General features: G+C 41.5%; 1 protein-coding gene across 6 annotated transcripts; it reads right to left on the minus strand.

Moving 5' to 3' along the window:
* Positions 1-907: 907 nt before the first annotated feature.
* Positions 908-12,963, minus strand: Cbll1 (Cbl proto-oncogene like 1). Of its 6 annotated transcripts, none has more exons than XM_051144623.1 (6): positions 12,644-12,963; positions 6,922-7,080; positions 4,326-4,423; positions 3,932-4,015; positions 2,994-3,067; positions 908-2,232 (listed from the first exon to the last, which is right to left on the minus strand). In XM_051144623.1, the coding sequence occupies exons 1-6, from the start codon at positions 12,687-12,689 to the stop codon at positions 1,194-1,196; spliced, it is 1,500 nt and encodes a 499-aa protein (XP_051000580.1). In that variant the 5' UTR covers positions 12,690-12,963; the 3' UTR covers positions 908-1,193. The 6 variants fall into 6 exon arrangements, with proteins under 6 accessions (XP_051000580.1, XP_051000571.1, XP_051000562.1 ...); XM_051144614.1 differs by having other exon boundaries at positions 4,326-4,426; positions 12,644-12,962; XM_051144605.1 differs by having other exon boundaries at positions 6,913-7,080; positions 12,644-12,962.
* Between the last annotated feature and the right edge of the window lie 9,546 nt (positions 12,964-22,509).

A 22,509-nucleotide genomic window follows, 5' to 3' on the forward strand; every position in this document is an offset into this window, starting at 1 on the left:
TTGTTTCCACGCCAAAATGTTCCAACTTTAGACTGCTTACCAAGAAAACAAGAAATGATAGTTTTAAATTTTCAACTTCGAGGAGAAACTCACCAGAGCAATAAAACCTGAGTAAATGCTAGCTTGTTATAAAAAAAACACCGTTTTCTAATCCATCAGTCAGATTCCTCCATAGCATTCAAGTTGCATGTATAACCCCATAAACAATGCACTAAAGCACAAAATCGAATGACTATGAAGAAATGCAGATTTAAATAAAGCCCAGTCCTAAATATGTAGGTGAACACAGAACACATTTCACCCAAATAACACCATTTAAGCAATCCTAAAAAATAACTTATGATTTTTAAGTGTGACAAATCATGTGATTTTAACCACTCAGGAAAAAAAGCATTGGTGAGAATGGCATCCCATCAGCTTGGAGCCTGCAAAGCCAGTCATTTTCCAATGATTAGAACCCCTCGAGACGCGCCAGACAACTAGCTATAGGAATTCTGGTGCATTTGGTGCTTCTGAGGCTGTCCAAACAGGAAAGGCATCCAAGTGAGTGCACTATACAATTACTACACCTTGAAATTTCAGTGCCTAAGATGTGAAACAATTCCCTATCATTTAACAGTCTTCCTGGTAACAATTTTAGTAGAATTTTACTTTTAGGGTTTTATCTTAACTTAGGAAAATTAGTGGTAAAACATGTGGATTTAAGAAAAATACGTGGCTGCACTTAAATTCACATAAAAATAGCATTTTTACAACCATCTTGAAATTTAATCCTTTTACACAGGTTAACAAAATGCATCACAACAAAAACTAAACATTGGGTTTAAATAAGAGCAATATTTCTCAAAGTGGAACAGTGAAAATTTATCAAAAAATTTTTTCTTTTTTTTTGTTTTTTCTTTTCTTTTCTTTTTTTTTTTCTTTTTTTTTTTTTTTTTACAAATAGTCACTTCTGGGTCAATTTACCACGCCAAAGTAACAGTTGTTAAGATATAGTTGTGCTCAACCGGGCCACTTATCTGCACTACAGTATAGTACTTGAAAGCAATCCTAAGGTCAAGATTCAGAACCATTTTGAGAGACAAGACTGTTTTATAGCCACCTCAAAAAGAGGTTATTTTCTCCTTCCCCAAAGCTTGATTAACTAATTTAATCTTTTTTCCTTGTCATATCTTCAGTTCAAAGCACTATTATCACTGGTAATACGGTCTGTATCTTGTTTGATCTGGATGATGTGGTCCAGGTAGTGGGGTCTGAGAAGGCGGGCCCTGCATTCGTGGAGGTGGTGGTGGGCCTCTTGGTGCAGGCCACAGACCAGGACTCATTCCTCCTGGTTGTGTAAATGGAGGGCTCAAAGTTCCTTGATCTTCTGTAAACTGGGGTAAAGAGTTAGGATTGTAATGGTGAGGAGGGGGTGCAGTTACAGGTGGACCACCATGCTGAGGTGGGGGGGGTCCTGGAGGAGGATGATTCATATAAGGTGGCATCTGGGCAATGATATGTCCAGGGGGAGGGGTTATTGGTGGTGGAGCAGAGGTCATTGGTGGAGGTGGGGCTTGGCTATATACCAAGTGAGGAGTACCTGCAGCCTGGGGAGGATGTGGCATTGGATGGCTTATTGGTGGTGGCGGAGGTGGGGGTGGTGCATAATGTTGCTGTGGAGGCATAATATGGTGAGGGTGCGACACCACTGGCTGACCCTGATACTCAGGATGGTGGTGAGCAGGTGCTGGGGCAGGAGGTGGTGGCTCTCTAGCACCTGAGCTTGAGTCATCCTGAATAGGGACAGTTATTAAATTGCTGTGTTTTCTTGTTGAAATACGAAAGGTTTCCTGACTGACCGAACGAGGAGGAGGTGGAGCCATGGATAATTCTGCTGGAGGAGCACGGATATCCTCATGTGGCTGATTATAGTGCTCATGTGGCACATGTTGCAAAGGAGGTGGTGGCATCATGATGTGCTGCTTTGGAGGCATATGGCTCATATGGTGCTTGTCTGGTGGCATTATGAAACGATCGGGGATCTCAGCTGGTGGGGGGGCAATAGGAGGAGGATGAACATTCTCAAGTGAAGGTCGGGTGACAGGCTTCCCAGCTCTCATATGGCGATGGTTGATATGAGCTTGCAGGTCTCTCTGAGACAGGTAGGTTCTCTTGCAACCTTGCACAATGCTGCACATGAAGAGAGAACCTCGTGTGCACTGCTCAATCCGCTGCACAGGATCACTACAGCTAAACACCAGGAAAAACAACTCATTAACCAAAACCACAATACAAAACAGTACACTTATTTTAAGCCGTTTGCTCACTTTAAAAATGTTATGTAAGACATTTGCAAACTTAACACTAAGTATTTAATTAGTTAACAAACCTTATTTAATCTTCCCCACTTGTCTCAGACACTAACCATCAACTTCTCTACTAGCCTGAGAATATTTTTATCTCAGACCCACCATACAGAATGTCAAGACACCTCTACTTCCCAATACTTAAGAGCTCATTAATTTTCTCTAACTATACTGGATTTGCATCCAGGAATGATAAAACAAAGGACCTGTCATTTAAAAGCACAGAATTCAAAGTCCAGTGGTCTCCTTTCCCATTCTCCCTGCAGGAGCTAGTGTGCTTCTGACTTGTGGCCATTTTGTACATTTCTAGCTTTTCTGCCATCTGATTCACTACACAATGAGAAACATTTCCATGCACAGGAGGACAAAGTCTTTCTGTTGGATGATGCCTAGAAGCAGTACTATACACTATTTATACTAATTCAGGTTGCTAACTGTACTTCCTGCACTGGGTCTGACAATTAACTAAGACAGACTTCTCTCTAGACAGCTAATGACTATACAAGTGAGGTGCATACGAGAACACACTTCAAAGCTAAACTTCACTTTTAAATATTAACATTAGAACATTGAGGGGCTGGAGAGATGGCTCAGCTTGCTTAGAAGCCACTCCTATCAGACAATTTAAAGATGACCATATCTTACCCTGGGCACATCTTATCTCCTTTTTTTTCATGTAAAATAGCACAGTCATAGCAAAAAACATGCTTGCATGGAATCTGTAGGCAAAAATACCATAGTTAAGCATCCTAGAACAACTTAGAATATTTCAATAATAGTAGTACAGTCACCTACAGTCAGAAGGACCACAAAAACTAGTTAAACAAATACTTAAGATATATACCAGTAACAACTAAGAACTATCTATCATCTATCATCATCCATCCATGCCACCCACCCACCCATCCACCCACTCGTTTTTTTCGAGACAGGGTCTGTCTAACAGAGCCCTGTTTATACACTGTCTTGGAATTTGCTTTGTAGAACAGGCTGGCCTCAAACTCAGAGATTGCCTACCTCTGCCTCCCTGGTGTTGGCATTAAAGGCATGAGCCACCATCGCCTAGCAATAATTTTTAATCACAAGCTTTTTAAAAATTTGCTCCTTTTCCCAATAAATAAATACATGTACTTCTGCTAATGCTTTGCTTTTTATTTTTGGAGACAGGATCTCACGTGAAACTGAGGTTGCCTTAAACTCTGATGTACCCAAGGCAAGCCCTCATCTTGTGATCCTTCTGCCTCAACCTTCAGAGTGCTAGGATTACAGGACCACACCTCCCCTGCTCCCCAACACCTGCTTCTTTTTTCAGATATGGGAACCTACACATGTTGAAATAGTCCCTGCAAGTTAAAAGCTCCTGAAAAAGAACATTAAACATATTTTATCTTACCATGTTTCTCCTGAAACTATTCTAAAACAATAAAAGAATAACTATATTAAATTCATGGTGTTACTAAACTTCCCTTAGCTTTTTTGTACAATTTTATAAAATTAGTTACTAAAAAATCATAAATTGTATTTCAGAATCCTTCCTCTATACAAATGTCTTATCTACAAAACTAGCCCTTAACTGTACTTACCATTCTCCCATAGACTTTAATAGGCAATCCACATTTGTCACAGAAATGAACTGGTGTATCATCCTTTTCACCTAAGATGTTTATCTATTGAAATGATAATTAAAAATGTCCTCTTTAGGCAAATTTAAAATCTTTACTCATCAATTCACACAGTAAAATGGTTAGAATTTCCCAACAGTTGTTACTATAAACAGAAATAAAACTTGATTAGTATAATTCCATTTGTTTTCCTTCTTAAATAGTGATTATTGATTTTCCTTGGTTTTAATGAACATTACTTCAAATTATTCTTGAAGATAGTAGAAATAAGCAAGTACATTTATATGTGCTACAAGTTACAGATATTCTAAAAACTCAAAGTACTTAATGCTTAATTTTTCATTTTTAGTTATACCTTAAAATCCCAAAAAAGGTGTCCTGGAAATCTTCGCTGATTTGCAAAGAGCTCGCCCCCTTTACAGTCATACCGCTGCTCTTCATTATAATCGAATCCTTCTGAGAGAAAGAAAGTTACATTTTCCAGCTTCAAATTTTATTTTTAAAGTATATTTATATGACAAAATAGACCTATTTGCTAAAAAATGTTTCTGATGACATTCAAAGATCTAAGAACATGAAAATTAAAACTTCTGAAACTATTCTAAAACTGTAAAAAATAACTACATTAAATTCATGGTGTTACTAAACTTCCCTTAGCTTTTTTGTACATACTGTATTATAAGATTGCTTATAAAAAAATCGTAAATTATATTTCAGAATCCTACCTCTACAAAACCAGGCCTTAATTGTACTTACCATTCTCCAACAGACTTTACAGGACAACCCACATTTGTCACAGACATTAGCTGCTACATCATTCTTAAACTGGAGCTTTAAATGGCACCTGAAAGTGATCTTTATGAACCTCTAGCACTTTACAAATAAGAGCATGCAGTGCATACAGCAACACCGTAACCTGAGGGGCAGAGCCAAGGACAGACCTATAAAGGAGTGTCTTCTTCAGTCTCCACAGACCATCTCACCAATTACCACCATCAGGGTTACTGAACAAACCTAAAGATGTGTATAGTCATCATTTATTCTAAACTACCTAAAGATTACCAGAACAAATTTTAGGAGTAAGATAGATCCTTCTAGAACCTGAATGTATGTTAAGAGCAAAATTTCCATGATGAAAGGAAAAGACAAATTACCCAATATTTAGGGTATTGGTAATCTGTTTTGGGGGGAAAAAATGAAAAAGCAAGATCTCACTTTTCTTTTTTCTTTTAAAATATATAACCATAAACGTTCCAAAGTGTGCGCTAACAAGCTGTTGTCATAAAAAGCCACACAGTACACATCTTAGGCTTGCTGAGTCATCTAAATCTAGTTGATTCTGCCATGATAGTGGGAAAGCAGCTATGGACAACTAAAGTAAAAGTAACTTTACTTTTTTTTTTTTTTAAAAGGAACCAAATTTGACCTAAGACCAACTTGCTGAAGACAGGAAAAGCTTTTTATAGTCATGAAACCAGAAGAAGCCTTTTAAGAATGTTAAAACTTGAAATAGTAAGTTCTAGTTAACTGAATACCTAGAATCTTCAAATTCTTTACAGTAATACTTTATTTATAAATTCAAAAAATAAATGAACGACAGATGTTTAACAAAGCCAACTTTAGAAAGAGAGCAATCAAGAGCAGACAACACAACTGAGACCAGAAATGGCTAATAGTGTGAGAAGGCATCCGAGCACACACTAAGGAGCTGTCCCTGAGACACAGTGGTGCCTGCCTATGATCACAGGGCTTAGAGGCTAAGGCAGAAAGACTTGCTGAAGCTCAAGGACAAACTTGGTTACAAAGACCCTATCTCAAAAAAAATTCCTTAAGTTAATAATACAAAATATTGATAGATATGACCATAAACTAACAAACCCTTTCTGAAGAGTAATTTAGCAGGATCTGATAAATTCTAAAATGTACAGATCAAGTCTTTTTAAAAGTCACTGATGTGTTGTGGGCATGAAATGGAGGGAGGGGTTTCCATGTGTGTCTCTGTGGCCCGCTGTGGAGACCAGAAGACAACTTCTGGAAGTCAGTTTTCTCCTTCCTCTTTTACATGGGTTATAGGAGTGGAACTTGAGTGGCCCACTTATGTGGCAATTGCCCTCACCTCTTAAACAATCCTGCCATGCCCCAAGTAAAAATTTTAATGTTTACACTACAACAGTTACAGCAAAACAACTAGAAAAAAGTCAAATAGATGATACCGTATTTACAGAATAAACACCTAAGACTGTTCATTTCTTTGAGACAGGGTCTGGCCTTAACAATAACCCTCTTGTCTCAGTTTCCTAAGGGCTGGCATTTGAGCCGTGTACCACCACACCTGGCTAAACCTTTTGGTGGTTGCTGTTGTTGTTTTTCTAGACATGATTTTTCTGTGTAACCCTGACTGTCCTACAACTTGCTGTGTAGACCAGGCTGGCCTTGAACTCAAGAGATTCACTTGCCTCTGCCTCGAAAGTTCTGGGATCAAAGGCATGCACCATCACCACCCAGCTTACTTTAAAAAAAAAAAAAAAAAAAAAAAAAAAAAAAAAAAACTCTTAAAAGAAACATTGAAAACAGCTTTGAGAGGACTGTTAAAAAAAATCTTACTTTTAATGTAACGTTCTCTGCAATCTCATTAAGTCTTTGAAAAGGAGAAAGGAGACTTAAAAAGGAACAAAAAAAAAGAGTATGTAAGGTTAATATTTTAAAGTAGGTTTAAGTAAATAAAATCAAATAGATTATTTGGTGTACTCAGAAAAAACTGTTTTTAAATTTATTGTATGTGCATTGGTGTTTTGTCTGCATGTATGTCTGTGTGAGGGTGTCCGATCTTCGAGTATAGTTATGAGCTGCCATGTGAGTGCTAGGAATTGAAACCAGGTCCTCTGAGCCATTTCTCTAGCTCAACAACACAACTCCTAAACATCTAACTTTAAACACGTTACCTTCATCACCTGGTGGGGCCTTTGCAGGCATCCTGCTAATAGTCCTTTGGATTCGAGGTGCAGGCTTAACTTTGTTCGCTTGTTTGGAGATGAGTTTTATAGGAATTCTTCTGCGAACATCAAGACCACCCAAGGATCCAGAACTATTAGTGCCTTGTAACTCATTGTCTGTATGAATGGGGAAAAGAGAAATTAGAATTGCTTTTGCTTTTCTTTTTGAAAATTGTTCTATAACATGTATAAAAGTAAAATAAAAAAACATCAAACAATAAGTGAAAGATCTTGGTTCTGAGTTTAAACACTAGACTGATAAATGTAATTGTTAATATTCTTTATTTGAGGTTACCCTTCTTTTTGAGACATAGACCCTTTTAGAACCTTGATCTCATTCTAAAAAAAAATGAACAATAAAAATTTCCATACAAATCCATAGTAGTTTACAGAAACGAACCTTAAAAAAAAAAAAAAAATCAAAAAAGCTCAAATTGTTATAGATTTTTAAAAATAAAGAAAAGAAAAAATTGTCTTTACATGTGTTATCAACATGCAAAGTAGACATTCAGTAAGCTTAGTAAATTTACATAACAAATTGGAAGCACAGCACTAAATCTGATATATGTGTATTATGTTTGGGGTGGGGAGTGCAGGAGTTGGTTCTCCCCTCCTACCACATGAGCCCCAGATGGTGAGCTCAAGGCCTCAGCAGGTAACAGGTGTCTTTCTTTACCTGTCATGCCATCTTATTGGCCTATGTGTTAGTTTTAAAGAGGTAGAGGTAATTATTACCTTAAGCATAACATTTTTTCTAAAAGGTATTCAGGGATATACAAAAAAAATGCATCACTTAATAGAACTCACGACGCGTCACTATCTGTGCTATAACATGTCTAGAGACATAGGTAACAGATATCTTTAGTTAATAGCCAGCACTGCAATGAGAGACTGTAATTTAGGCTTAGACCTCAACAACTGACACTTTCTAGTCCTTAAAACTCTTATCTATGGAAAAATTCTTGTTCATGATTAATAGGTACATTATTTCACAGGACTGACTCATATAACTTTCTTTACTTTTTCAAGTACATAAAAATATGTAATACAATATATTCAATTTTACCCTAAGACAGAAAGGAAAATGCTTAAAAATAGGAACTACAAATGTAATGTTAAAATTATAATGTTTGAAACAGAAGTTAATGAACAGAGTTCCTGCAAGAATTACAATCAAGACTGATAGCCTAACCAGCCAAGGAGAATATAGGCAGTAAGCTTCAAACCCCTACCAAGACCTAGCCGACGAACAGGATATTCTCCACCACTGAGTGGAGAGTGAGATCTGACTCTCACACGAACTCTGGTGCCCCTTTTCTGACCACGTCCCCTGGGTGGGGAGGCATGGCGGCACTCAGAGGAAGGATAGCAAGTTACCAAGAAGAGACTCGATATTCTAAGAGCATATATAGGGGGAGGAGGTCTCCCTCAATCACAGACATAGGGGAGGGGAGAAGGGGGGAAGTGGGAGGGAGGGAGGAATGGGAGGAAACAGGGGAAGGGCTAACAATCGAGATGTAATATGAATAAATTAATAAAATTAAAAAAAAAAAAGACTGACAGCCTAACTGTGCACGTTACCTTCAGCAGAGACAAACGTGGAAGGAGTCTGCCAGCACTAACTTCCAAGACTATAAGCGATATGAGTCAATTAAATTTATACCCATCTTTTTGTGAAAATAAAATAAAATTCAAAATGGGTCTCAATGATTAAACATCTGTCTGCCTTCTACTCTTACAACAGCAAACTCAAAAGTTTTCACAAGAAAGGGATGACATGGACAGCTCCAATCTTGACGTCTAATAAACTTGGTCAGTCTTCAAGGCTGCACTAAAATGGAATGTCTGTGTGTTCATGTATTTCAGCAATCTTCATTGCATTTGCTCATCTATACAGAAGTGCCTACCATAGAAACGTGACAGAGAACCTTTTCCCCTTGCACAAAAAGTATTCCCAACTTCCCAAAGAACTGAAACAACCAAACTGTTGCCCTTAAGATACAACAAGGATTCTTAGTGTGCTGCCTTTGTGAATGAAAACAGCACGCTTTACCTGCACAACCCAGGTCTCCAATATCTGAAGAGCAGCTTAGTCCTTTTACAAGGCTGCTGTGTCTAAAGCTACTGTTTCCCTCACAGATTTCAAGAGACAACATTCTGAGGTTTGTTTGTTGCCTTTTTAAAATTAAGGGGGGGAAAGTAACATACAATTTACTGCACACACACATATAATAACAAAACACAAAGCACGTAGAAATATCTGGATATTACATAAAGGATAAAAAGAACGGTCACTTAATGTAAATATACCTTGAATCAAAGGAGCAAATGAACTGAAGGCAGGTATGTAACTCAGTGGTAGAACCTAAGACACTGAAGACCCTGGACTCAGGTTTCCTGTATCCACCTCTCAAAAAAGAATGAAAAAATTTCAAAATTTGGGTCACTTTTACCTAAGCACTAACTCCTCTAACAACTAAAGAATGAGTCAAGTGTTTGTAGGGTCTTTACTAGTCTGGATGCCTCTGTGACCTGGGAACAGGGGTACAGGGCCACCTTGGAGGAGCTGCAGGGGCTTCGCCTCTTTTTGCTACCTCTCTCTGCCCCACGGCCCTTAGGTTTGCCCAGCTCCCTCTGGACTCTCTGGGGCACTCAGCCCACTGCTGACACTTCTGAATCCAGAGAAACACTAAATAAAGCACTATGTGTTTGCCATTTAAAAAACAAAACAAAACTCAATCATTTTCTGCAATATTTTTTTTTTTCTGGCAAAAGTTATTTCAATACTTCCATTTACAAAACCTCTTGATCCTTTGACATTAAAATCATTATTTCAAGATGCCTATTCAGTCAGGAAATTAACTAGCTAACTGGCATTTTTTGACTTGCCAAAGGTTCTGTGTTTCAAATAGTTTTTAAAATTGTATTTCTTAGTTTTGTGAAAGTTTGAGTCTTTGACTTAGTTTTCCCCGCCTCTCAAAATGTGCAGCTTTTAACACTGAAACACTAGGAGACTGCCTCATAAATGATTTAAAATCTAGAAAAGCTAACATGAACCATAAAGGACAGCTGTCTGGAAACTCATTTTTTTTTTTTTTTTTATCTAGCTAGCTCATTAGTGATTATTTTCATGTTAGAATGACTTTTTATTTCCCCAGGCAACCTTTTATTAATAACTTAGAAACTCGGGTAACTCTTTTACACATGCAATATCAAGATGCTCTAATGGAAAGCTCACAGTTTTCTCCTTTCTTTCATATAACTTCCACAAACTAATCCTTTGCAGCTGTTGGATTCTCCACCAAAATATTTGTTGCAATTGCCATTGGCTGTGCCCTGCTCCCACTTCCCCCTACAGGGTTGTTGGGGATTGAACTCAGGACAGGTGCTAGCTAGGTAAGTACTCTACCACTGAGCTACACTTTCACTAAAGCCAGCCTTCCTCTGAGTGGGGCACTGCAACCACCACTTAGATTATTTATTTATTATTCCTGTTCTTCCTCTCCTACACCATTCTCCATAGAAGAGCTGGAATTACTTCTTAAATTACACTACTTTTGTTCAGTTGCTTCATAGCCACTTAAAATCAAAACCCTTTACCATGATTCTCAAAGTTCTAAACGTATGTCTTCCTGCTCTTCTCAACTTGTGGCTAACTAGGTTACAGACATCTGGCCTTCTCCGTGTCTTCCTACCATTCCAAAACACCTTTCCCGGGCATTTTCTGAAACTTCCTATTCCATGAGCACCTGTTTTCTTAAAGTACTCACCACAATATGTAAGCGGTTTTAAGAAAAAAGAAAAGAAAAGAAATCAACCTGGCTGCCTCCTTTGCTAGAATGCAAACTCGAGGACTAGGAGGCAATCCTATTGTTTACCGTTCCATCATTCTATCTCCAAGCCTACAAGTATCTTCATGCAGTTACATAATTAAGTAGTGTTTGAAAACTGAGAGCATCTCAGGCAATTCTTAAACAACAACAAAAACGCAAAGCTCTTCCTCCTGCCTGTTGATATAATTATATGAAATACTCAAAGAGAAGCGCACTCACTCGTTAACTAAGAAGAAGAAAACGAAGTCCGCAGAAAAAAAGGGTTGAAGCCACTCTTACTTGTAATATGCGATGAAAATATCTTGACCTTAAAATTTGTGTATATGTCCCCAAAGGATGCAACAGGACCACGGCCGGAAAGGGCGGGGCATGCTTCGGGTTTAGGTAGAAAAGATGCTCCGCTTATAACTTCGAAAACTAAACCCGGCTCTCTTCTCTAACCTCTAGACCGTGAAAAGTCAGAGACAATAACCACAGGAGGTGACCACAGGAGGTGACCACTACAGAGCCGCCCGAAGCCGAAAGGCAGCAGGAAGTCTCCAAGTCACCCTCGCCCAGCCTCCGGACGCTTCTCCAATTCGACAGTGGATTCCACCCGCCTATTTCCCCAGTACAAAGTGCAGAGCAACGGGAATGGGGGGGGGGAGGCAAAACAAAACACAACTGGCACCCACCCCTTCCAACAAACCAGCGCGGCGCAGTGTCCCGAAGGCGAGCTCAGCAGCACCACTGAAGCGGCGCTACCGGTCTCGAGGATGGAGGCACCGCTCAGAAGGGTAGGCCAGGGAGCAACAAGCCCAGCCCGGGACCAGGTCTTTGAGCTTGCTTCCTTTCCACCACGTCCCGGAGCAATAGGGCGAGCGTAGCCCCTTGTGCCCGCTGGGCGACCAGTCCCAAACGAGCCACGGGGGCAAGAAACCAGGACCCCCGCTGCCTCCGCCTCCTTACCAGTGTGATCCATGATTCGGCTCGCAGGGAACAGTGGGAGCGGAAGTGAGTCGCTTCGGAGTCGCAGCAAGCGCGTGCGCCCTACCTTCCGGAGCGCAGAGGCGGAAGTGCGCCCGGACTGTATGCAAGGGTTTCCCTCCTTCGCCGCCGCCTCCCGACACCGGTGAGGGAGTCGGTCATAGCCAGTACTGAGGCAGGAAGAGCAGGGACACGAGGGATTTAGTGTCGGGACTGCTAATGCACCCCAGAAGCAGACCTCAGCTGTAGAGAGGACCCCTATTGCAGTGGGAATGCACTAGGAACCCGAGGGAAGCGCGGCGGGCCGGTAAGGTGCCGCCCGCCCCTTCGGCGCGAGGCCTTCTGGGATTTGTAGTCCGCCGATGCCGTCCGGCCTAGAGCGCAGTCTCAACCGTTTGGCTGGTCCCACCCCCATCGGGCGGAGTAACGGTTTGGAATGCCCCCCGGGTCCGCCGCCGGGTGTAGAGAAGTGTAAACACGCGCGCTTCGTAGGTGCCCAAGGGAAGCTGAGTTAGCCGCCGTGGAGGGAGGCAAGGTCCTCATTGTCTAATCATGCTTTGTCCTGACGCGCCCCAACACCCACTCGGCATGCGCGTTTGCCCTGGCTCCCACCGAAGTTTCTCAGCTGAAACGCGTGTACAGTGCTGACTAGCTCTCGCTCTCGAAGCGCCGCGAATCCTTGCTAAAGCCGGAGGGAGGACCAGGAGCTCCCCGTCCCAACGGGGACTCCGAGCAATGGTGTGCAGCGGGGATGAAGGAGGGAGGATGGGGACCGAGGGGTTGGGGGTTGAGGGTAAGAGCGTTAGGGCTTGGTCGGAAGGAAGAGGTGAGAAAGGGCAGGCCCCGACTGAGGAAAAGAGAGTTACCACAACAGGCTATACCTAGTTCCAGTTCTTGGTCCCTGGGGTCTGTGGTTGCTGCTTTCATCTTGCTCAGCCAAAACAAAAGAGTCCACCACGGCGATTTCTGAGGATCTTCAGAGCATCCGCGTCTCGCAAATTTGGCTCATACTAGGGTCTTCTGCCTTCTCCGGTCTTTTACACTTGAAGCGCGCAGATGAGTAGAAAGGAACACTATTAGTGGAAAACATCAGCCTGGGAGTCAAGGGATTTGGGCTCTCTGGTCGTCCCTTGGTGACGACATCGTTACCTTAGGTTGTTCACGCTTTCAGTGCCAGAGTACCTAGATCAATAAAACATTATTAAATTGGCCTCTTTAAAAAATATTTTCAGAGTACTTAATTCTGAATAAAGTATGTGTAGCAATGTGTCCTGTGTGTTGCACAGTAGCAGCTGTGACTAACACGGCAGTGATCATAGTGTAAATGCACCATGTTATTTAGTGATTGTCTTAATTGTGGTCTTTCAAAGGCTCCCACTCATTGCGGCTTTACAAGCAAGGTTGTAGGTTTGCTCACATCTAAGGACATTTCTAAGTCTCTGTTGTTGTTGTTAAAATGTAAGTTTCTGTACCACTGGGTGTGCTTCAGAATGCTTTCAGTTGCTGGGGTTACTGTGGTGTTTGGACGAAGCATTAAGCACCAAGCTTAACCTTTCTCTGATGTCTCTAAATATAGTGCTAATGCGCTGGAACTTTTTTTTTTTTTTTTTTTTTTTTTTTTTTTTTTTTTTTTTTTTTTTTAACTGTCTGGGGCAAAAGACGCTCAGGACAAATAGCTAACTGTGGTGTCTATTAGCATACCAATGCCCGTGCTGGCCTCCTCCTACCACAACTACCTGTAGCCTTCTTGGCTCACCTCACCTCTTCCCTTTCCCTTCCCCCAGCTTCTCTTTCCTGGGTAACCCTGGCATTCTGGCCACCGTGCACTCTCTTGCCGCTTGCTCTCCCTCCCCTCCCCTCCCCTCCCCTCCCCCCCCCTCTCCCCTCCCCCCCCTCCCCCCTCCCCCCCTCCCCTCCCCTCCCCCCCTCACTCTCCTCTTCTCTTGGCTGGGTCAAAACTGCTGGCCATGTTTGATCTACTACTGTGTCTCCCTGCTCAGGACTCTTCCTGATTATTCTGGCTATAGTCTCCCCTAGATCTACAATAAGAACCTTACCCTCAGCAATACCTTGCAAACCCTCTCTTTATACGACAATGTACAGCTGCCTGAGAGGTGGTTTTTACCCAGGAAGTGCTTTTCACCTACCCCAACCCAATCAAACTTCAGGTTGATGAAAATATAGGATAGCAATAATAAGGTATAGTAATGCCAGAAAATTAGAATTCAAAAGGGCTTTTAAATTGCATTACAAACTTTAATCATTTTGTCAGTCTTTTGGTATATTGTTAGGAAATTTTACTGGGTGACCTGACATGGTGGAACATGCTTGAAATTCTAGCACTTGGGAGGCTGAGACAGGAGAATTGCAAGTTCAGAGGCAGCCAGAGTTACACAGTGAGACTGTCTCAGCAAATAAAAAAAGAGAGAAAATTTGCTGAAAGCTCTCTCTACTAAAACCTGGAACTTGATTTGGCTTGTTACTTGGATGCACTGTCTCAGCACCTGAACTTTCTTCCTCCCTTTATTGTAGTTTCCATATTTTACCAACGCAGTAACAGCGTGGCTAGATGGTCTCTTAAGTTCCTAAGCTGATTAAACACAGGCTTATGTGTCACTTTTTTTTCATTTTTATTAGCTGTAAAGCTAATGAGTCCTTGTGGCATGTCTGTATAATGTACACCCACCATACTCATCCCTTCTGTTATAATTTCATATCCCAGTTTCCCCTTCCGCCTCCTTAACATTTCCTCTCTTATTATCATGTGCTCTATATCCCACACAGGAGAGAAACTGGGATGCTTATCTTTATGAGACTGGTTCTCATTTAACCTGATTTCCAGTTTCATCCACTTTCCTGTAAATTCCTTAACTTTGTTCTTATTTATGATGGAATAGTATTCCATGTGTGACTGTACCACATTTTCTTTAATCATCTGTTATTGGACACCTAGGCTGTGTTGGCTAGTGAGTTAGTGAGTAGTGCCACAATAAAAATGGATATGCAAATATCTGTATAGTAAGATGACTGATTCTTCTAGGCTTATACTCAGAAGTGGTATAGCTGGGTCATATGGAAATTCTGCCTTTAATTTTTTTGAGAAGCCTCCTTACTGTTTTTCCTAGTGGCTATACTGTTTTACATTCCAAGCAGTGGTATATAAGTTTTCCTCCCTTCCCCAACTCTCACCAACACTGATACCTTCTTGTTCTCTTTGATACTCATTCTGACTGGGGACATTTTTATGTTGAGCATGTTTCATGTATTTTTAATATATTTGGAACATTTTATTTTATTTATTTTTTTATGTATATGAATATATTGTCTGCACTACATGCATCCAGTGCTCATGGAGACCAGAAGAGGGCATCAAATCTTCTGAGACTGGGTTACAGATGAGCCACCTTGCAGAAACTGGTAATAGAACCCAGGTCCTCTGGAAGAGCAGATAGCTGCTTTTAACTGGTAACCCTTCGAGTGTTTGTTGGAACATTTCTGTTCAGCTCATTAGCCCACATAGTACCTGTTGTTTGCTCTGTTTGTTTCTGTGTTTCACGGTGTACTGTGGCTAACGGCCCCTGCCAGGTTAGTTACTGACACAGCCTCTCTCCCTTCTGTAGATTCTCCTGACCTTGATGATTGTTTTCTCTGCTATGCTTTTTAACTTAAGCAATCCCACTTGTCAGTTCTCACTATCCTTTCCTGATCTACTGGAGTCCTATTCAGAAAAGTATTGCCTGTAGTATATTGTATTTGTATTTTCCTGTGATCATTTCAAATATTCGGGACTTAAAATTTAAGGCCTGTGGTTGATTTTGAACTGATTTTGTTTGCGGCAAATTTTTCTCTACATGTGCACCATAACACACAAACACAAATAAACATAAAAGAGAAACTTTGAGAAGAGTCGACATTAATATTTATATAGAATAGTGCTGACCTAAAGTTTATAAGTGAGAAGCCATTTTAATGAACAACCTAAAGCAACTAGATCTATGTGTTTTGTTTGAGTGTGTGTGTGTGTATATGTACACACCCATAAATTTATGTAGTTTTAATGTTGGATTTGGTTTGCTTTTTGAGACAGAGTCTTGCCATGTAGCTCATACTGGACCGAGACTTGGCACTCATCCTCCCTAGCTTCCCAAAAGCCGAGATACAGTCATACCCAGCAGGCTTAACTTAAGGCATGTATTTTCTTCTTCCTGGCAGACCACTAGTCTCTGACTCACAGGCTACTGATTTAGGATGCTTTGGTAGCCTTCTGTTTACAGCCCTATGTATGCCATGAGAAAAATAGGATGGATGCCAGAAATTGTGTTTCCCCAGAGAGATTATTTCAGCCTCTTGAATACAAGATCAGGACAGTAACCTTCACCTCCCAATGCTCTTTCAGTCCAAGGCAGGAGCTGTACCATGCAAGCTAGCACTTAATAGAAATACTTAAAGACCTATATAATTAAATTTTCTGTCTGGAGGGAATGTATTGTCTACATTCAGAGAAGCTAATGAGAATTGACACTGAGAGTTGTTAAATTTTTCTAGAGTGACTTAAGTTAAATCTCAAGAAATAGCTAAAACGTGTGGCTCATAGACACTGATCAGCTTGATTGGTACTAGTGATTCATATTTGTGTGCCAGTATGTTGGCAGAAGCCCTTAATAAAGTTAAGAAACAGAATCTATAGAATTATACACTTTATATATAAAAGAGGATTTATTAGAATGATTTACAGGTTGTGGTCCAGCTAATCCACCAGTGGCTGGCTATGAACAGAAAGTCCAGACATCCAGGAAACTAGGAGCGTAGATGTCTCAGCTGCTTTTCAGCATACACTGGAATCTGAAGAAATAGGCCCTAATGCCAGTGAAAGAATGCTATGGAGGTGAGAGCAAGCAGGCTTAGAGCAAAAGCTTCCTTCTTCCATGCCCTTATAGAGACTTCCAGCAGAAGGTGTGGCCCCGCTCAAAAGATCAGGACTAAAGGCGTGTGACTTCCAGTCTCAAGATCTGGATTAAAGGCTTGTCTGCCTCAAGGATCTGCATTAGAAGTGGATCTTCCCACTTCAGATTAAGCAAAAACCCCTCACAGATGTTCCCTCCATTTTTGGCCTTTAACAAATCACAAATGTTCTCAAGCTGACAAGAATATCACAGAATCCAAGGACCAAAGCACCCAAGATTCAGCCCCTTGTTGCTCCACACGTCCTGCAACACAAATTCCGACACACTGCTCTGAAGAAACAATGCACTAGGAAAAAATGAGGAGGCTGTGAAATATGCTAATCTTTTGGCCAAGAAAATGAAGGAAGCCAAAGAAAAACACCAGGAACAGATTGCCAAGAGATGTAGGCTGTCCTTGCTGAGAGCTGTTACTTCTAAGTCTGAGTCCAGTCAAAAATGAGTCTTTAAATGATCAGACTTTGAGAGAGGGGAGAAAACGAACTACCGCCACCAAAAAGAGCCCACAGGCTCAGTAGTGTCCACTAAATGTTAACAAAGATGATAAGCAGAAGTATGTTGGGGTGTAGGATGTACTGGCTAAATATACGCCTTATCAAATCATGCCAGCTAGTCCTAGGAAAATTATAAAGGGAAGAAAAAAATTAATTTTCACTAATTGTTTAATATTTCAAGTTGAAAGTAGTTTAAAATATAATACTTGTACAACAAACACCAGTCACATTAAAATTGTACTAAATATTGTGTAAATTTGAATATATTGACAAAGTTTACATGTAATTTTATTAAAATGTGTTCTTACACAACTTATGCACATACACAACAGTTACAGACCACTTTCGTCCTCAACCTCCCACATCTTTCTACCATCCCTGTCCATCCCCTTGCTCTCCACACATGCCTAACATTCTTGCCATACATTTTGTTTTGGTGCCCATTGGGCTTAACCAGCGCCATATCTGTGACTATGGAGTGGAGTTGTGGGTTGGGGCCCCGTGGGCTCAGCAGTAGGCAACATAACTGAAGGCAATAGCTCCTCCTTTCCCAGAATCTATCACTAGCTCCACCCCATCTTACGACTGTAAGCAGGGCTAGTCTTGTAAGTAACCACTATGGCTGTGAGTTAATGATTACAGTCGCTGTATCATCTGGAGTATGGCATTTCACAGCCCTTCCGGCTCTTACTGTCACCCTTCTGCAAGGTTGCCTGAGCCTTAGAGTAGATGAGGTAAATAGCTTGTGACTTACTCTCAGCATTTGGGCAGCCATTTGAGTCTCTGCATTCATTGTCATTCATTGTGAGGAGAGGGTTCTCTGAATAAGGCTGTGAGTAGCTTTTGTCTATAGGTGTGAACAGATATTTAGTAGGAAGTTCAATGCTATGTCAATTTCCTTGAATGACAGTAAGTTCCACCTTTGGGACTGTGACCTCCGCAGGCCTGAGCCATTAATAGGGTTTATTGTTCCAGGTATGGATTATTTCCTTCCCTGTGGAGCAGTCCTCAAATGCAATCACAGCAGTGGGTTAGCCCAGCAGCATCCATGCTGTTATTGCACAGGTGGGTAAAATCCCTGCAGGTTGATGTTTTAGTGCATATATTTCCCAGTGGTGCCTTTTCCCCCAACAGCCAACAAAGTACCCACCTAACATTTCAAACGCTAGCCAACGAGGAGGTTTCCAATTTAGTTCTAGATTGCTTTTTTTATATCTTGCAACCAATGCAAGCAGTGTCTTCTGCAATATGATCTTGTGGACAACCAAGAGCCAACAAGAGCCTATTGTAAGACCTGGGGGGCTAGGTCACACTTCCTGGAGCCCAGTGAGACATGAGAGTCCAGTCCGATGCAAACAGCAAGGGGTGCTTTATTGATCCATTGCGATGGGGTCTACCAAGCTCTATTGAGCTGGAGACCCCGAATAAGCAAAGCTTGGGTCTTTTATACTCTTACAGAAGCAGAACTTAGGACAAACATGATCGGCTAGTTGACCTTTAAAATGATTGGTTACTAGTTATTTTATTCTTGAGGGGGCAAGAGCTCAGCTTGGGACATCACATGCTGTCAGGTGCTCCGGATAGGGATGAGGGTGTGGTTTTAGAACAGCCTTGAGGCCATCTTGGAAGGTACCAAGTGGCCAGGGTTGAAAATCAACTTTTCTATCTTTTCACTATATAGTAGCTCCCTTCAATGTCTCTTGTGTGTTCATTTGGATTTCAACATAGTGGTCTTCCATTTGTCTTCTTTTATATTCCCTTTGTCTGTAAATCATTTCTGAAATCTGCCCTTCAACTCCCCCACTGCTTAAACCTTTCCACCCATAGTGTCCCCTGCTTTACTTTCCTTTTACCCTCCTCCTTTAAGGTGCCTCCCCCCCCCCAGGTTTTCCTCACAGCCAGAAGCCACTCAGCCCATAGGTTGAAGGATCAAGAATTGAAAAATCTTGAAACACGGAACCAAAGACAACAAAACTGTAAAGGATTTTGCTCATATCCTTTCTCCTCAGACCTTCCAGTTTCCCACTAGTCTCCAGCTGCATAGCCTGCTTTAGTTGGCAGCTGACACAAGACCCATGGAAAGTGGGGCTTCTTCTACCAGCACAGAGGCGGGGAGAGACCACTGTGGTTATAAAGCACCTGCTGCTCTGGAAATGCTGCTGCTTCACTACCCACGGAAGGGTAGGGAGCGATGAGTGTACTGTGCCTTTACATGGTGCTAATAAGTATTTACCACAAAATACTATAGATTGCATGGATTGTAAACTTAAATTTATTTCTTGAAGTTCTAAAGTCTAAAATTCCAAGACTCCATGTCTTTGGTTCATTGATGAGGTCTGTTAATTGTCTTTCCTATAGTAGGAGGACAGTTATCTCTCTGGGGTCTCCGTAATATTATCACAGCCTAATCACCTCCCCTTATCCCTCCTTCCTAATGCTGACATATCAGTCAGGTCTTGACTATGAATCTGGGGAAGACATGCGCATTCAGACCACACCGAATGTCATTTCTGGATAAAATGAGTTGAGGTGGTTCTTAGCATGCTTTGTTTTGGAGATAGGATCTCACATAGTCAGACTACCCATCAAATTTGCTTTGTGACCAAGATTGACTTTAACCACCTGTCTCCACCTCTTGGGTACTAGGATGATGTGGGTACAACACCATACCCCCTCGCTGCACTGTGCTTCTTAGAATGGTATCCTTGTGTTCTGCACTATTTGAATGTTGTGGGTTTATCTTTAAGTTGGATTTTTTTTTGGGGGGGGGGGTGTTGGTTTGGTTGTTTGAGGCCAGAGTTTTTCTGTGTAGCCCTGACTGTCCTGGAAACTTTCTGTGTAGATCAGGCTGGCCTTAAGAAGAGATCTGCCTGCCTCTGTTTCCCAAGTACTGGGATTAAAGGCCCACACTACCATGACATGCTTTTAAGATGGACTTTTGGGGGCTGGAGAGATGGCTCAGAGGTTAAGAGCCCTGTCTGTTCTTCCAGAGGTCCTGAGTTCAATTCCCAGCAACCACATGGTGGCTCACAACCATCTGTAATGCGATCTGGTGCCCTCTTCTGGCCTGCAGGCATACATGGAGGTAGAACACTGTATACATACATAATTAATAAATGAATAAATCTTTGGAAAAAAAGGTGGACTTTTAAACTTTTCATTCATATATTTTGATGAGATGAACTCATCACATGGACTTAATTGAAGTGTTTAAAAATATAAAATTTGAGCAGAGCACTAGAATTAAGAACCTATGTCATTCCATCGTCTGCATTTGGGCAAAATTAAATCTGAGAGTAAGTAGTAATGCCTTGTACTTTTGTAACATCCTTTCCTCTGTTTCATTGGTAAATGCTTTGCTGTGACTCTCTAAATGACAACCGAGTTGCAGTGCCATTATCATACCTTAGTTTTCAAAATTCTGTCTTTATAGAAGAAAAGCGATTGTTGATGAACCTCGAACTCCAGAGACTTAGAACTAAATAAGTACTTGAATCTCGAGTCTGCAGATGCAGTAGGAAATGGGAAAAAAAAATTGGAGACATTTTTAATACCTATATGCTAGAAAATAGCAGGAATGCATCATTAAGTAATAATGGTGCTTGAATTAGGAGATGCCTGCTGCTGTAATTAGGATAAACTAGAACAACACCGCAGCTACCCTCCAATGTGTAGATATGAAGACGAGGGTATAGGTAAGGCCAACACGGCCATGTGTTCATAGTGGCCGTACTAGTGTCCTGTTCTCTCAAGTTTTCTGCTGTCTAAAATACTGTGTAATAAAACCATCTCAAGCCGGGCGTGGTGGCGCATGCCTTTAATCCCAGCACTTGGGAGGCAGAGGCAGGCGGATTGCTGTGAGTTCGAGGCCAGCCTGGTCTACAAAGTGAGTCTGGGACGGTCAAGGCTACACAGAGAAACTCTGTCTCAAAAAGCCATAAAAAAAAAAAAAATAAAAAAATAAAACTTTCTCATATTAAAGACTGAATTTATATGTTTTCCCCAAATCTGAATGTTGACATCGTCACCTCCAGTTTAAAAAGGTTACTATTAAATGTGTGCATGAGCCACGGGTCACGTGTGGAGGCTGGAGAACCTTGGAGTAAGTTGGCTCTCTTTCCACCCTAATGTGGCTTCTAGGGATCAAAGCCTGGTCCCCAGGGTTGAAAGGCTAGTAAGTGCCTTTATCCACCAAGCCACCATGCTGTCCTCCAGTGCTCATGGTGTCAGGAGCGAGGGCCTTCGGTGGGTGACTAGAATTAGATGAGGGCATTCATGTGGAGATAATCAAGTGGCTTCCTATAAACCTGTTGACATTTGAGTCTCATTATCTCCAGGGCACAGCACCGTCTGCTCACATCCCATACACAGACACACAGCACTGATTTCTTTAATTGCTCAGGTGGCTTCGCGTTTTGGAACTAGTTACAGGGTAACGCACCAAATGATTGGCGCTGCAGTTTCTCTATGACTGGCCTTGGAAACTTTCCCAGCCTCTCCTTGTCTTAGTCTCCTTAGTTTTCAAATAGGGATGCTTGTCCAGCGAAACTAACTAACCTCTAACTCAGCACTTTTAACAACCACCCTCACCATCCTGTCCAGGTAGGTAAAAAAAATCCTAGACTCAAGCCTGTTTAAGGAGACAATGTCCACTAGGGGGCAGCAGTCAACGGGTAAATGAAATACCCCAAGTATCCTTAGAAAAATTGAAGTTGGCCGGGCATGGCAGGGCCTTTAATCCCACCACTCCGGGAGGCAGAGGCAGGCCTGGTTTACAGCTAAGGCTACACAGAGAGACCCTGTCTCGAAAACAAACCAATGAGCTTTAATTTTGCAGAAATCTTCTTGGGGTTTGGTTTAGGGTTTTTTGTTTGTTTTGTGTGGGGGTAGGGTTTGTTGTTTTGTTTTTTGCTGATAGGATGTGATTTGGAAAAGTGCCCTCTTGAAAACCAAAGGTTTTGTACAACCATTGTCTTCATCAGACTGTTCCTTTGTGCAGCCTGTCTTTCAGTCAGTAATTACTGAGTATCTGCTGTGTGTCTGACACTGTTGTGGGCGCTGGGATAGTACTCTGTATAGGTGAGTGGCTGCTCCAGATGGATAGACAGGTTGTAACAACAGTTCCCAGGCCTCTTCCACCAGGACAAGTGGGTGGGGGGAGAAGTCATAAAAGCACCCCCTTTGACTATGCTGTTTGTGTCACAGACCCTTGCCTGCTTACTCAAATGGTATTTTTATCATGGTGTCCACAACCCTTCTGCCAACATACCACCTCAGAACTGCTGAAATGGA

This window comes from Acomys russatus, chromosome 1, assembly GCF_903995435.1.
Source record: "Acomys russatus chromosome 1, mAcoRus1.1, whole genome shotgun sequence".
NCBI lineage: Eukaryota > Metazoa > Chordata > Mammalia > Rodentia > Muridae > Acomys > Acomys russatus.